Source organism: Notothenia coriiceps, unplaced genomic scaffold (assembly GCF_000735185.1).
Source record: "Notothenia coriiceps isolate Sejong01 unplaced genomic scaffold, NC01 NC01_scaffold00036396, whole genome shotgun sequence".
Classification (NCBI taxonomy): Eukaryota; Metazoa; Chordata; class Actinopteri; order Perciformes; family Nototheniidae; genus Notothenia; species Notothenia coriiceps.
Window position 1 is genome coordinate 556594 of NW_011369097.1, and position 12983 is coordinate 569576.

General features: G+C 43.9%; 2 protein-coding genes across 2 annotated transcripts in view; one reads left to right on the forward strand and one right to left on the reverse strand.

Annotated features, from left to right (window-relative positions):
• Positions 1 to 12983, forward strand: part of LOC104963667 (calcium/calmodulin-dependent protein kinase kinase 1-like) — a 366751-nt gene that overhangs the window by 118694 nt on the left and 235074 nt on the right. The gene's annotated exons all lie outside the window — the stretch shown is intronic.
• LOC104963642 (latent-transforming growth factor beta-binding protein 2) overlaps positions 1 to 12983 on the reverse strand; it is a 94004-nt gene that overhangs the window by 18828 nt on the left and 62193 nt on the right. The window contains exons 12-29 of the mRNA XM_010792256.1: positions 11312 to 11575; positions 10573 to 10592; positions 10292 to 10328; positions 9793 to 9867; positions 8697 to 8822; positions 8071 to 8199; positions 7733 to 7852; positions 7340 to 7459; positions 4641 to 4760; positions 4368 to 4490; positions 4129 to 4254; positions 3894 to 4019; positions 3591 to 3716; positions 3269 to 3394; positions 2294 to 2419; positions 1286 to 1411; positions 895 to 1014; positions 580 to 705 (exon numbers count right to left, since the gene is read on the reverse strand). Of these exons, the coding sequence (XP_010790558.1) occupies positions 580 to 705; positions 895 to 1014; positions 1286 to 1411; positions 2294 to 2419; positions 3269 to 3394; positions 3591 to 3716; positions 3894 to 4019; positions 4129 to 4254; positions 4368 to 4490; positions 4641 to 4760; positions 7340 to 7459; positions 7733 to 7852; positions 8071 to 8199; positions 8697 to 8822; positions 9793 to 9867; positions 10292 to 10328; positions 10573 to 10592; positions 11312 to 11575 (2136 nt within the window). The remainder of the gene's footprint in view (positions 1 to 579; positions 706 to 894; positions 1015 to 1285; positions 1412 to 2293; positions 2420 to 3268; positions 3395 to 3590; positions 3717 to 3893; positions 4020 to 4128; positions 4255 to 4367; positions 4491 to 4640; positions 4761 to 7339; positions 7460 to 7732; positions 7853 to 8070; positions 8200 to 8696; positions 8823 to 9792; positions 9868 to 10291; positions 10329 to 10572; positions 10593 to 11311; positions 11576 to 12983) is intronic.

A 12983-nucleotide genomic window follows, 5' to 3' on the forward strand; every position in this document is an offset into this window, starting at 1 on the left:
AAGGGGCCTGGATCCGGAGATTCAATCCTACTTGCTTCACATCACAAAAGGGGATTTCACCGCCAGACGGTTTACGTAATTTCACCTCTTACTGTACTTGCAAGACCCACCAGAAAAAAACACTGATACAATTCTGAAATGCTAGCCAAAGTTATTTGCTGAAAAGAAAAGCCTTCCATAGCTGATGAGCAGGCTTAATTCTTCTTCTCCCATCGCTGTGACCAGTGGGTCACTGGGTGCGGCTGGAATAACATCAAACTGATGTCCGAAAGGGAGAGTGAGCTGAGACAGTGGACGAGGCCACGGCCAATTAAACAGACAGGCCGGCCTGAGCACCCATGCCAAGGGTCCCAGGCCTGGCCTCAGCAGACAGAGAGTGATACTGTCTGTCACCCTGCCTGCACTCAATGAATACTATTGTGCATGCCAACAAGGTTACTGTAAAATGACATAAGCAATACGGGGTATAATCATTATTACATTACAAACAGCTTTATCAAGTTATTACTCTGCCTCACCCAATTACACAAAAGCCCCTAAAATCATTTGAGAATAATTTCCCACTGTTTCCTACAATACCTTGGCAGCCGATCCTCCCATCGACAGTGGTGAATCCATCAGGGCACATGCATGTGTAGGAGCCCTTAGTGTTCACACAGTCTCCTTCACCACAGATCCCCATGACGGTTAAACATTCATTGATATCTGTCAGAAATATACACACACAGCTGTGTTAGGGTGCCAACATGAGGTAAGCTTTGAGAACCACTAATGGTATGTTTTGTGTGTCAGAAGACTTAGTTTGTGTTTGTGTGTGTGTGTGTGTGTGTGTGTGTGTGTGTGTGTGTGTGTGTGTGTGTGTGTGTGTGTGTGTGTGTGTGTGTGTGTGTGTACCTCTGCAGGACGTCCCATCCACCATCTCCAGACCATCGGGGCAGAAACAGCTATAGGAACCGATGGTGTTGGTACACTGGCCTTCTACACATAGACTTTGGTCCTCACATTCATTCACATCTGTACAGCCACACAAAGACACAGACGTCATCTGTATGACACATTCACACCCGCTGTAAATCCCTCTGTCTCAATTCAAATTCAACCCAAGTTCTGTCATTTGGATGAGGAGCTTCCAGACCACAGTGGAAGAAAACGTATACATCATCAGCAAGTAATGACTTCTTCTTAACTCCTAAAAGTCATGCTGGGCTGGAATAGATGACTAAGGAAATGATTGTGCAGAAATCATAAATGTAGTGACCAGAGCGAACCACCCAATAGGCCGTACCTTCACATGAGAGCCCGTTAGGAGCCACAGTGAAGCCCGGGTCACAGGCCATGCAGGAGAAGGAGCCCTCTGTGTTGGTGCACACACCCGCGGGACACACACCTGGGGTCTCACACTCATCAATGTCTGAGAGACAGGAGCAGAAGAAAAGGTTAGATCTAGTTTATAGCGAGCCCACTTTTTGTCTTATCTTTTAAAAATGATGTGTGTGTGTGTGTGTGTGACTCTTTATTAGATCACACTGACAGTGTTTTATTAAAAAGGGTGGAGAGATAAGTATGCAGGACGGTCATTGAATCCAAAACAGCAAGCTATTACAGGTGGCACATAATTACTGTATCTACAAACAGTCACTGGCTCGCTGTTATATGAAAATTCCTTGAGGTACAGATTATATTTCTTACGGAGAAAAGAGTGTGGGCCATTGTTAAGTGATTGAGACGGCTCCGTTTTGCCTTTGGCTGAACATGGAGAGTTCAACAGGGCGAGCTAGCTGCACTTTGTGGAAGGCAGGGGAGTGGTTGACTTCATTTCAAATTAAAACTTTAATATTTTCCATGGCATCAGAGACAACCATTAAAATCCTATCAGAGGACGACTTGGACACAGGCTTGTTTTATAAAACCTTTTCCCAGCGCAGAGACAAATATCAGTAGGGGATCTTCCTCTTGGGCTACATCCACACTTCCATTCAAAAACACACCGCAGTATATATGACTAAGTAAGGCCATGTTTGACTACATTTAAACAGTAATTCCTGTTCTGCTTCCCATGAAGTAATGACAGATCTGACCTCCCTGGACTCGTCAAAGCAGCCGTTTCACTGCATTGATCTCATAAATCATGTCAGGACAAATTACAGAGCACTGCAAAGATTTTCTGTAATCATATTCTGGGTCTAATGCATTCCTGTATGACGCTGCTCTACCGTAACTTTGGTACCATGTTCGCCATTGTGGCAGCTTAAAGTGTTTAACAGGCAGGTAAACATAGAGTTGTTTTGTTTACCTTCACAGCCGTAACCATCCTCAGACAGTTGCAGGCCGGCTCCGCAGCTCCTGCAGGAGTAGGAACCTGGGGTGTTCAAGCACAGCTGGCCATGGCACACGTCAGACACCAAGCACTCATCCACATCTGGACACAAACATAGACACATCATAGCAAAGATTATAATCTCTGGCTTCAAATGAATAAAGCCCGGCAGTTGTAATCAGTTAGATCGGTAAGAACTGGAACTGGAAACTAGAAGTGTCGACACCTCTATCTCTTAAGATGAGCTATCTGCAGAACATTTGCCTGACATCATATTGTTCTATTTGAAGCCGGTGTCTCACTATGTTGAGCGAGGATCAGATGAGCGGTACCAGAGGCGGACGGCTCCAGGATCCAGCTATGATGTGATGTCTACAAGGAGTATTTTAGGGCTGTTATGATGGAGCTCTGGGATCCAAGCTGTCACACCTGATGCTGTTCATGTACAACATGAAGCAACATGTTCCACAGAGCTTGCACGTTAAACTTTAAACGCAGCTTTGTTGTGTACTAAAAGACTACTTCAGCCACCACAATGATCGTTTGTTTATCAGTTACTCACCCAAATCAAAATAAAACTTTGTTTTTCTTGCATGGTTCCAAGGTGAACAGCAAAGCGAATGACAATGAATTGAAGTAAGGTTACTGTTTAACAACAGCATGACAACATCCTTTTTCCAACTGACGCAACACATGCAGTATAATCCAAGTACCACATTTAGATTTAATCATCCATTACTTTTTTGTATTGTAAGAATGTAAGAAAAACAACAACAACAAACCAGGAAATTCAATGTATCACGGTATGAGTAATTGATAAACAAATCATTATTTTGTGGGTTAGGTATTCCTTTAAGGCACAGTTTGGCACGTTTGAACAGAAGAGGAAGCTAGACACACCTGTGCTGAATAAACACATTACATTCCTGCACAAACACAGCCAATCCTCACCATCACACTGGAGTCCATCCTCAGAGACTCTGAATCCAGGTTGGCAGACGACACACGCGAAGGAACCATCTGTGTTCGTACATGTTCCCTGGGGGCATGTGGTTGGCAGCGCGCACTCGTTAATATCTGGCGTGAAAACAACACAAACTGTTAGACATATGTTGCGGGGAGCGGGGCGTCTCACAGCCCCCAAAAAAGACTACATTCCTGATGAAAGGAAAGAACCATTAAACCCCACCAGTGTTCATTTTTTCAGGCTTAATAATATACATATGGCAGCATGCTGGATTCAATTTTTAAAAGTGGTGTTGAAAAATCCTACCTTGACAGATCTCTCCGTCATATGATACCCTGTACCCGGTGGGGCAGTTCTCACAGGTGTAAGAGCCTTCCGAGTTCAGACAGATCCCATTGGCACAGGGAGACAGGGACTGGCACTCGTCAACATCTGGTTAAAATACGCACAGACATGCATGGACACTGATCACTATAAAGACTGAATACTATCTGGAGGAGTTTCAGTTGGAGTTTTTATTTTTGAGGTGACAAAACGCCCAGATGTGTTGAGTGAGTCTTCAACAGTCGTAGTGTTTTTGACTGAATAAGGAGCACAGCTGGAGTTTACCTTCACACCTCTGCCGGTCTTGAGACACTCTGTAGCCAGCCTTACATCTGGTACAGGTGTAGGATCCCTCAGTGTTGGCACACACCCCACCAAGACACAAGTCACCCTGGGCACACTCATTCACGTCTAAAAACACAGAAAATCCAATTACCACTTAAACTTGGCGCATACTTCGTCACAGATGTGTGTCAAAAACCACTGTTTAGGAGAAATCATTAAACAGCCCATTTCATACCTTCACATCTCAGTCCATCAGCAGATGGTCCAAACCCAGGCCTGCAGTCCTGGCAAGTGTAAGAACCTGCAGTGTTGATGCAAATTCCCGCAGGGCACACATTTCCAGTTGTGCACTCGTTGACATCTAACAAAAAGAAACAATTTGCAGACATTACACCGATGCAGAGAGAGCTACACACGCTGAGAAGTATGCAGTGATGAGTTACGCCCAACAGCTCTAGATAATCCTTTGCAGACCTTCGCAGACTGCGCTGTCTGAGGTGACTTGGTAACCATGGTTACAGGTACATTTGTAGGTGCCGTCCAGATTGACACAGCGGCCGTGGAGACAAACTCCAGGAAGCGCACACTCATCCACATCTAGAAGGAAGATACAAAATAAAGAAAAACTTTTATTTTTTGTTGCCTTTTTTTTTTAATTGTCATTAGTGCCTGGAGGCTTCTGTAGTAGCACTGTAGAGATATATTCACAGAGCTGTAAAATGATTTCTGACTTCTGAATGTTGTTACCTTGGCATATATTGTCCGGTGAGAGTTCGTATCCCTGGAAACAGTTGCAACTATAGGAGCCCTCGATGTTGACACACCTTCCATGACTGCATGCTGTTTGGTTCAAGCACTCGTTTAAATCTGAGGACAGAAAAAAATCAGGAACGTACTATATGTGAGATGGGGATTTTAGGTTTTATTCAGCCATAATGTGACTGAAGGGTCAGTTCATCCTCAGTTCATCTACCTCTAGTGCTATCTAGACTTTTGAGATATCTACCTGTTTTTTTCCGACCACCCAATACAAAGAAATTAAATGGTCAGTTGTGGTGCTAACAGCAATGAAAAATAACATTTGTAGCATTTAACAGGAGCTTAACTTTCCCAGTATGTCGCAGTAACTCCAATTGCTATTTATTTGGAGACTATTTCAGTTGTTGAAGGTAATAAAGTGTAATTTCCCAATGCAGGAAAAGTCAAACAAAAGTTATTTCTCTAGGCAGACAGAGATGCAGAAAACCAAAAGAAAGATGTCTCAAAAGCTATAGGCACATAAAACCAAACATGTGCGATGCTACAAAACACTCGATCAGAGTGAGAACAATGATTGCTTTTGTAATTCGGGGTGTTTAACACAAGATAAACTATGAAATGCCAATGAAATGTAGGCAGTCACAGCAGGAAACAATACATAAAAACAAAAACGTGTGTACAAAACCAACGTTGCATTAGGAAAAAGGGAAACAATTACAGCACAATTAGCTGATAATGACTGAATAATAGCAGTCATTACATCAGTGCCCAAACCTCATTCAAAGAGCTTTTACTATTTGCAGCAGTAGCTGTCTTTTCCACATCGTGAGTCAGAACCAGGGATTATTTGTGGAAAACCTCAGGCAGAAATAATGTTTTATAGTGGATTTTACCAAGTGTTAACAATGGCACATTTTCAGCTTTGGCCAAGGTGTGGGGAGAGATTCTGATTATGTGAGTGTAAGTGAGGAAGAGACATTAAAAGAAGAAAAAGAAAGAAGGGGAGAGGAAGGTAAATCATTTGTCTGCAAAAGGAAGTGTAGAGAGGACGTAACAGAGATGCTGAAACGGAGTGCTCTCACACTGAAAACACTGCGAGGGACTTACAGGCTGGGTTTTGTTTGCCTAGCGGTGGGTACTGCCAGACGTCTGTCAGTATGGCTCAATGCTTTGTTTCTGCAATCATCCGGCATCTCTCAGGCCGAACTGTTTTCTCTATCACACCAGCAATTAAGCTTATCCATGATTTGGCCAATTGGGCCCAAACTACTGTGCTACTGTCAATTGACTGGAGCAAACCCTGGAAGCCTGGCGCTCATGTTGCCTGTTTTATGTGAGCAGACGTATACTGCAGGCCCGTTAGCGCTGCCTTGGTGGATATTCGGAATAAAAATATTTACCTACAGCGTTATCCCCCATTTACTGGCTTCCTCTCAGTTGCTATTTATACACACCAGGTTTACACAAAATGAATAATATTAGTAGACTCACAAACACAAAGTGGCTGAAGTGGTGTTTCCTTTGGAGGCAAGTTAATCCGGAGATTTTTTAAACAAGGGCTACAGTCGTCGGACTCCCTGAGAAATCCATTTAAAAGAACTCCAAATTACAACTTAAGTGCATTTCCATATTTTCCACCCTCATTCTGTCTACCGGCTTTTCACACTTCTGGAATACTCACTCCGAAAGCTTGGGTTTCCAAACAAATTAGAGGGGTGGAAGGTCATAGAGAGGGGATGTGGTAAGTCACACCAGTCAGGCTCTTATGTAACAGGGCTAATTTCAGGTTGGGAGCGTGATAGTTTAAACACAACCCACACCGAATGCAGTCGGCGGCCATTTGTGTTTTCAAATAAAATAATACACAGTTAAAAGTTTTTACAGCCGACCGTGGTCAACACTATGGGTGAGTGAGGGAATCTGTTTACGTGTCGTGACCTCTGTGCAGTGGGGAATTAAACCTTTGACCTTCTCATGCATCTCCAGTGATGGCTCGGCCCTCTCAGTTAGCCCAGCAGTGGTAATAAAGCCTCCGCTGGGCCCGACAGTACAGTGGCCAGAGCGCTCCAACAATATTACGCGCTGTTTGTTCAAGACTGTGGCCAAGAAAAAATATTTGGACTCTCCCAAATTGAAGTATTATAAACAATCTTTTTACGGGGGCCAGTGATATCAAAATATCAGCAATAGCACAGTGAATGTGTTTAAATAATATTGGGGATATGCGGAGGCTGCCGGGCCGAGTAGTTGATATATCATACGTGGAAACACTGAATGGAGAGGGAGAGAGGGTGGAGGGTCCGAAGTGGCCCTAAAGTGGTCCACGCTTCACATATAAAAATCCAGTATTAAGTCTTTTGAAGCGTGACATACCATTTATTTCATGTATTTTTTTCCCTTTGAGCAAAAAGCCTCAATTCAGAGAAACTACTTCATCTGTTGCTATTTGGTGAACCGTACTGCACCATGAGCTGTCAGCAAGTAATTAAGGGTACGGCCTGTTGCCATGGCGCCTTGGTTATTTTGGTGATGCCAACTGGGAGCAGTAGCTCTTGTCTACGTAAATGTTACCTAATACAGGAAGCTGTTACGGAGTCAGAGGGAAACCCGGCTGTTTTCCATGCAGCGGTCGGATACACCCTGAGGAGTTTGGGTAGTGGTGATGGTGCTGCTGCTATGATTCTTACCCACACATCTCTCATTGACGGGCCTGAACCCGGGGCCGCAGTCCTGGCATTCGAAGGAGCCAAGAGTGTTGACGCAGACCCCGTTGGGACAGGAGCTGGGGTCCCTGCACTCATCCACATCTGCTCAGAGAGAAAGAAAGATTTAAATGTGTTGTTTATAAAAAATATGCACACCTATGGAAGAAAGAGGGAGTGAGGTTACAAATGCTAATATATACAAACACCAAATCTCTCTCTGTCACAGACTGTGCGTAGTTGTCTTCCTGGCTTGGATAAACTGAGTATGTGTTTTGTTACCAGGATACACGTTAACAAATAGGCCTGGCTTATGTTTTGATTTTTTGTGAAATATATGTGTGCATACATAGGCGCCAGTGTGTGCATGCAAGTCACCTTCGCATTGGCCTCTCCAAGACTTGGCGTAGCCACTGTTGCATTCACAGGTGTAAGATCCTTCTGTGTTGACGCAGTCACCATTCTGGCACTTGTTGGGCATGCTGCACTCGTTAATGTCTACCAGTTTGAATGAAAACCAAGGAGAATGGAAAAGAAAGTGACTATTGTGTTCCACAGCATTTCGGTAATCAGGTCAGGATGCATTTTAAATGAACAGTGCTGAGAGACAAAACGTGTGGTGCTCTAATAGAGAGACAGAAAGCTAACAGCCGATGTAATGGCTTTCATCCATTGGAAACATTATGTCTTCTGCTGGCATTTGGGCTGTGTCTCACCTTGACAGAACTTCCTGTTCTGAGTGATCACCTGGCTGTAGCCACTGTGGCAGTAACAGGCATAGGATCCATAGCTGTTAACACAGTGGCCCTTCCCTTCACATGGCTCCTCGTCACACTCATTCACATCTGCAACGGGAGACAGAGAAAGAAAGTAAAGACAAAACACCGGGAAGGTGAGTACAAGACATCATGCAACATTACATTGCTGTTCCTTTTCTTTGGCAGAGACTGTACACTTTTCATGCCCTGACTTTGTAGCTCCTCTCCTGTGCAGGCATTCCTCTGCGATTGGCCTGAGCCCAGCCGAGTGGAGCAGAGTCTGCGGCCAAGTGGCCTTCACCATGAGGTAAGGGATCACAGCAGCGTGGCAGCTCTTTGGAAGGCCTGCTCTATGTTGTCAGGCATCAAGGAACAGGTCAACATAAACAAACGGATCCTTTTCATTTTTGGCTCGCTTCATTTCTCTAGGCTTCTGTGCCACGTAACGTGTTGAGGACTCGCTCGAATAGAGACGACGACAGACAGAGTCAGCATGTGTGTGTTTGTGTGAGCCCTACTTCACTTCAAGTGTCCCACCATTACCCCATGCTATCTCTCCCTCTCTGTCTTTCATCGTTGCTTACCAATGCAGTTGGTCTGCAGTGCGCTGAGATTGAATCCCGACTCGCAGCGGCAGGTGTAGCCAGTCTGCACAGGGATACATTTCCCGCGGCCACATATGGCGGGGGTGGTGGCACACTTGTCAATGCCTGCAAGAAGCCACAGAGATGTTCACAGTCATTACTCAAGGGGCAGACGGGAATATCTTTGACCTAAGGTTACGTAATATTACGGACACTGTAAAAAGTTTAAAAAACTGCATTCCATTAGCACATGTTGTTTTTACCATGGAAACCTGTCTGTTTCATAGGTGAGGTCTTGGATGAGAACAGATTTTACAGCACTGTAGTGTTCTAACAGGTGGTACGGAGCTCTTACAAAGAGGTCAGCGAGAAACAGGTCACGCACAGTAGAGCCTGACATTGGTGTTGTTCTTGTCTTTGTCTGTCCAAATGGCTTGCGGTTAAACACTGGGCCCCTATGTCCGGTTAAGGAGGGGAAAACTACAGTATGTCTTTCTTTATAGGATTACTGTAAATTCTCCTTGCTATCACTCTTCCTCTCACTGACACCCAAACACTGTCGTCCTTCACTTTTCATAAATCTGGCCTCTCTCGGCTCAGCTTTGCTTCTCCTTCCAAGAGACACACTCAGTCTTGGTTTCTCGCCCTCTCACCCTCTGCGCTGCACGGCATCTCCAAGCCAAATTGGCTCTGAGAGAAAGAGGTCAAATAAAAACATAATACAAGTTCTTCTCGGTTGAAGTCTGGGTAAGCCTGAAAAAATGTCTGTCTGCCAGTAGTTGATAGTTGAGTTATTGTGCATCGTGGTCCTACAACTCCATACCCACCTGGCAATTAAGGACTTATGATTTAATATAAAGTGTTTCTTTTCCAAGTTCTATATTAGCTTTTTACATTACAAATGTTAGCAAACATATAAATGTGAATGTAATGTGAGAAAATATCCAAATTACTAGATGCATTCTAGATAGTATGTAATTTACCTTTACCTTCCATAAACCCACCCTCCAGCTCAGCAGCTATCCCTTTCATGTTTTTTTGACAGTTCAATGAGAGCCCGTGTATTTAATATGTGAATTCTAATTAATTGTTTTACCTGTGGCTGAAACTGTGTGGTTCGTGTCCTCTGAATCCGGCCTCTGGTTGATGATGGAGGAGTCTGGAGAAGTCTCTGTGAAGACAGACGGAGACTGGGTGAGTGCGAACACAGTGAACCACTAACACTGCGACACATAGTAAATTCTCATTCTCTACGAGCTGCTTGTTTTCCCAGCCACTGCTGCCTGGCTGTCACTCACTGGGCAGCTATAATAAAATGATCTACTCTTTCCTCTTGGGCTAAAAACAGTCAAATGACCTAAATAAATCAAGTCGACTCATTGAATTCAGTCAACCTTTAGACTTTAAAGTCAATGTTTTCACTGGCGTGAGGGCGGAGCAGCATTGAGACCTCCACCGGAGTGAGAAATTCATAGAAAACAAACCCTTCAGTGCCCAACTGAAACTACTTTTGAGTCTGAGCTTTGAGATGAGGCATTAAACAGCAGCATCGAGGAGGTAGTGTTTTATGATCTGTAAATCTAAGAGACAAATACCTGGATTTTTCAGCGGTGAGTCAGTCACAACGGCTGGCTAGAAAAGAAACAAACATGTAAAAGATTATGGTTACATTTCATCACCATATTCATCTTCATGCAGTATGTCTGCTTTTGTCGACATATTCTGCGCTAATTAGTTATGTATCTCTACCAAAATGTGGTCTGAATAAGTTACATAATCATAACAAACCCTCCAGCTGAGAAAGCAAAAGCATATCGTTCAAGGATAAACATTTTAAAAGTACGTGCCAAGAGGCTGACAGGGAGGGAGAACTTACCGGGCTCAGAATTTCCGTATCTGCAAAAAAACAGAAAGGAGACAACAAGTTTATCAGTAGTAAAAAGTTGCCATTCATTTTGCATACAAGTACCATGACTCACTGCACTCAACATACACAACCACCCATGATCTCTTTAGACACTTAAACCGCAGCGCCGGATGTCTTTATTTCTAATAAAACAAAGCTTACGGCGTATTTATCCTGTGAAAACCAGACAGAAAAAGGTCAAAGTTTCAACAAAAAGTAGTGTAGACTACTGGCCAAGAAAAAAAATGCAAAGAGAGACATGGAAATAGAAATCTCTGATAATGAAGACAGAAATCCCTAAATATTTACAAAATTGTCTCCTGATATAAATCAAAACCCTGTAGCTTCGCCAATAAAGAATCTCACGAGCATTAAACCAGGAAGATGTATTTCAAGAAAATCCAGAGGATTTAGATATATGGCCCATGTGGATTAGTTGTGTGCATTGCTTCGATGCTCAAAGGGGGTTCACTTGAAAACATCCTGTTGATGTTTGAGTTCTCTTAAAAAAAAGCTAATCCGTTTGCATCCTGTAGAGAAAAGTCACTCAGCTGCCCCGCATTGTTTATGTCATGGTCAACACTATGTTAGGAGGCCTTAGGGCATAAGATGTATATTCAGCAGCAACTTTAATCGCTCTACCATTCACAGTAATCCGAATCAGAGTCAGCTTGGCAGAGAATGAATGTACCAAACATGGTGTCCTGACCTTCCCGCTCTTTAGGTGTCTCCCTGTCTGGGTGAGAGGGATGGAGAGGATGCTGAGGAGTCTGAGGGTCCCGGGGTGCTTGTGGCGTTTCAGGGTTCTCCGGGTATAAGGGTACTTGAGGCAGAGAGAAAGTGGGGCTCTCCTCCTCCCATGACACTCCCGTGCTCTGCAGATCATCTTCCCCGAGCCGCGTGACAGAAATCTGCACATCAGAGAGCGAGTACGTGTATCCGTGACCCGCTGGGCAGATCTCCTTGAAATGGTCTGCAGAGTAGGAAACACATAGCAGAAAAAAAACGATGAGCCGGAGAGTAACTTTAGCTCACATTTCTGTCTAGATCAGGGGTGTCAAACTCAAATACACAGTGGGCCAACATTTTAAAATGGGTACTAGTCGAGGGCCGGACTGGTTCAATGTTTATACAAGACTTGGGTCGGTCGGTCGGGTTAATTAAAACGGACCATAGCCCTCGAGGGCAAACTGATAGTTAAGGTATAATGATGATGGTCGGCAAGGAGACTACAACCGAGGAGTAGTATATATTTGCGGGTAAAGGGGGAGGTGAATTCGAAGTAGTAGAGTCATCGGATAGTATAGTGTTAAAGGAGACGTAATGTCGCTGGGGCGGCTGGTGCCGGGACGGGGTGGATAGACAGTAAGAGTAATTAGTATTATAGAGATAAGGTCTGAAAAAACCGGTATACTCAGCACGAAAGTCCAGTTCCATCCTCTTGTCAGAAGAAGTGAAACATTAGCCTAAGGTGGTAGGACACCAAAGCAGACGCGTCGGGTGCGCCCGAGGCTGGTTTTCTCAACATTCAGAGGGAAGGAAAATAGATCGGTCGGTTAGAGGTAATCGGAGAGTGAGTGGGTGCGGAGAATGTTGTTTCTCAAGTTTCCACGTCAGTCATAATGGTACTAGAAGGAATGACCGAGACAATGACCGTTACACGGACACAGGACAAGCGTCTATAGGGGTTTTATAAAGGTTTAGAGTGGGAGCGCCAACGGGGAGACACTGTTCGCTCGATAAGAACGATTTATTATCGGGCTTGGTCTTAGGGAGCAAATTTGTCGTGCTAACATTTCGTGTCGTACGAGTTTGTATTGTTTATAATGTTGTTTTTTTGCCTGGCCCAAATACCCGTAACGAAACTGATAGATCTGTCGTATCAGGTTTGAGTGTTCCGGGCCCCCTTTTTAGTTTCCGGAACCAACCTATTGATAATCTAGACCCGGCGGCCATATAACGTTCGGGTGGAAGGTAGGGAGGATCCCAAAGGAGAGTCGAGTCTACGGACTCGGGTTTGTAACCTACTTGACACGTGGGTTCTACTCTACGTTCATAGACCTGAACTTGATCGTTAGTGTCTCGTCGTGTGACTCAAATTACTACTTAAGGAAGACGTGAAAAAGGAGGAGTGCTGTTGTCCCGGTACAAACCAAAAAAGAAACTCCCATATCAAAAACTTCGACAACAACCAGACACCTTTTGCTTGTATTCTTTACTTAGACCTTTTCGACGTCTATCTCGGTATTTTTACTTACGTTTGACTAATAAATACAAATTATAAAAAAAATTATCCCGTTATTAATTCGAACAATCAAGGTCCAAATTATACACGTTATTCAAGTAAAAGTTAATTCAATAGACGTTATTGTAACTTGGTC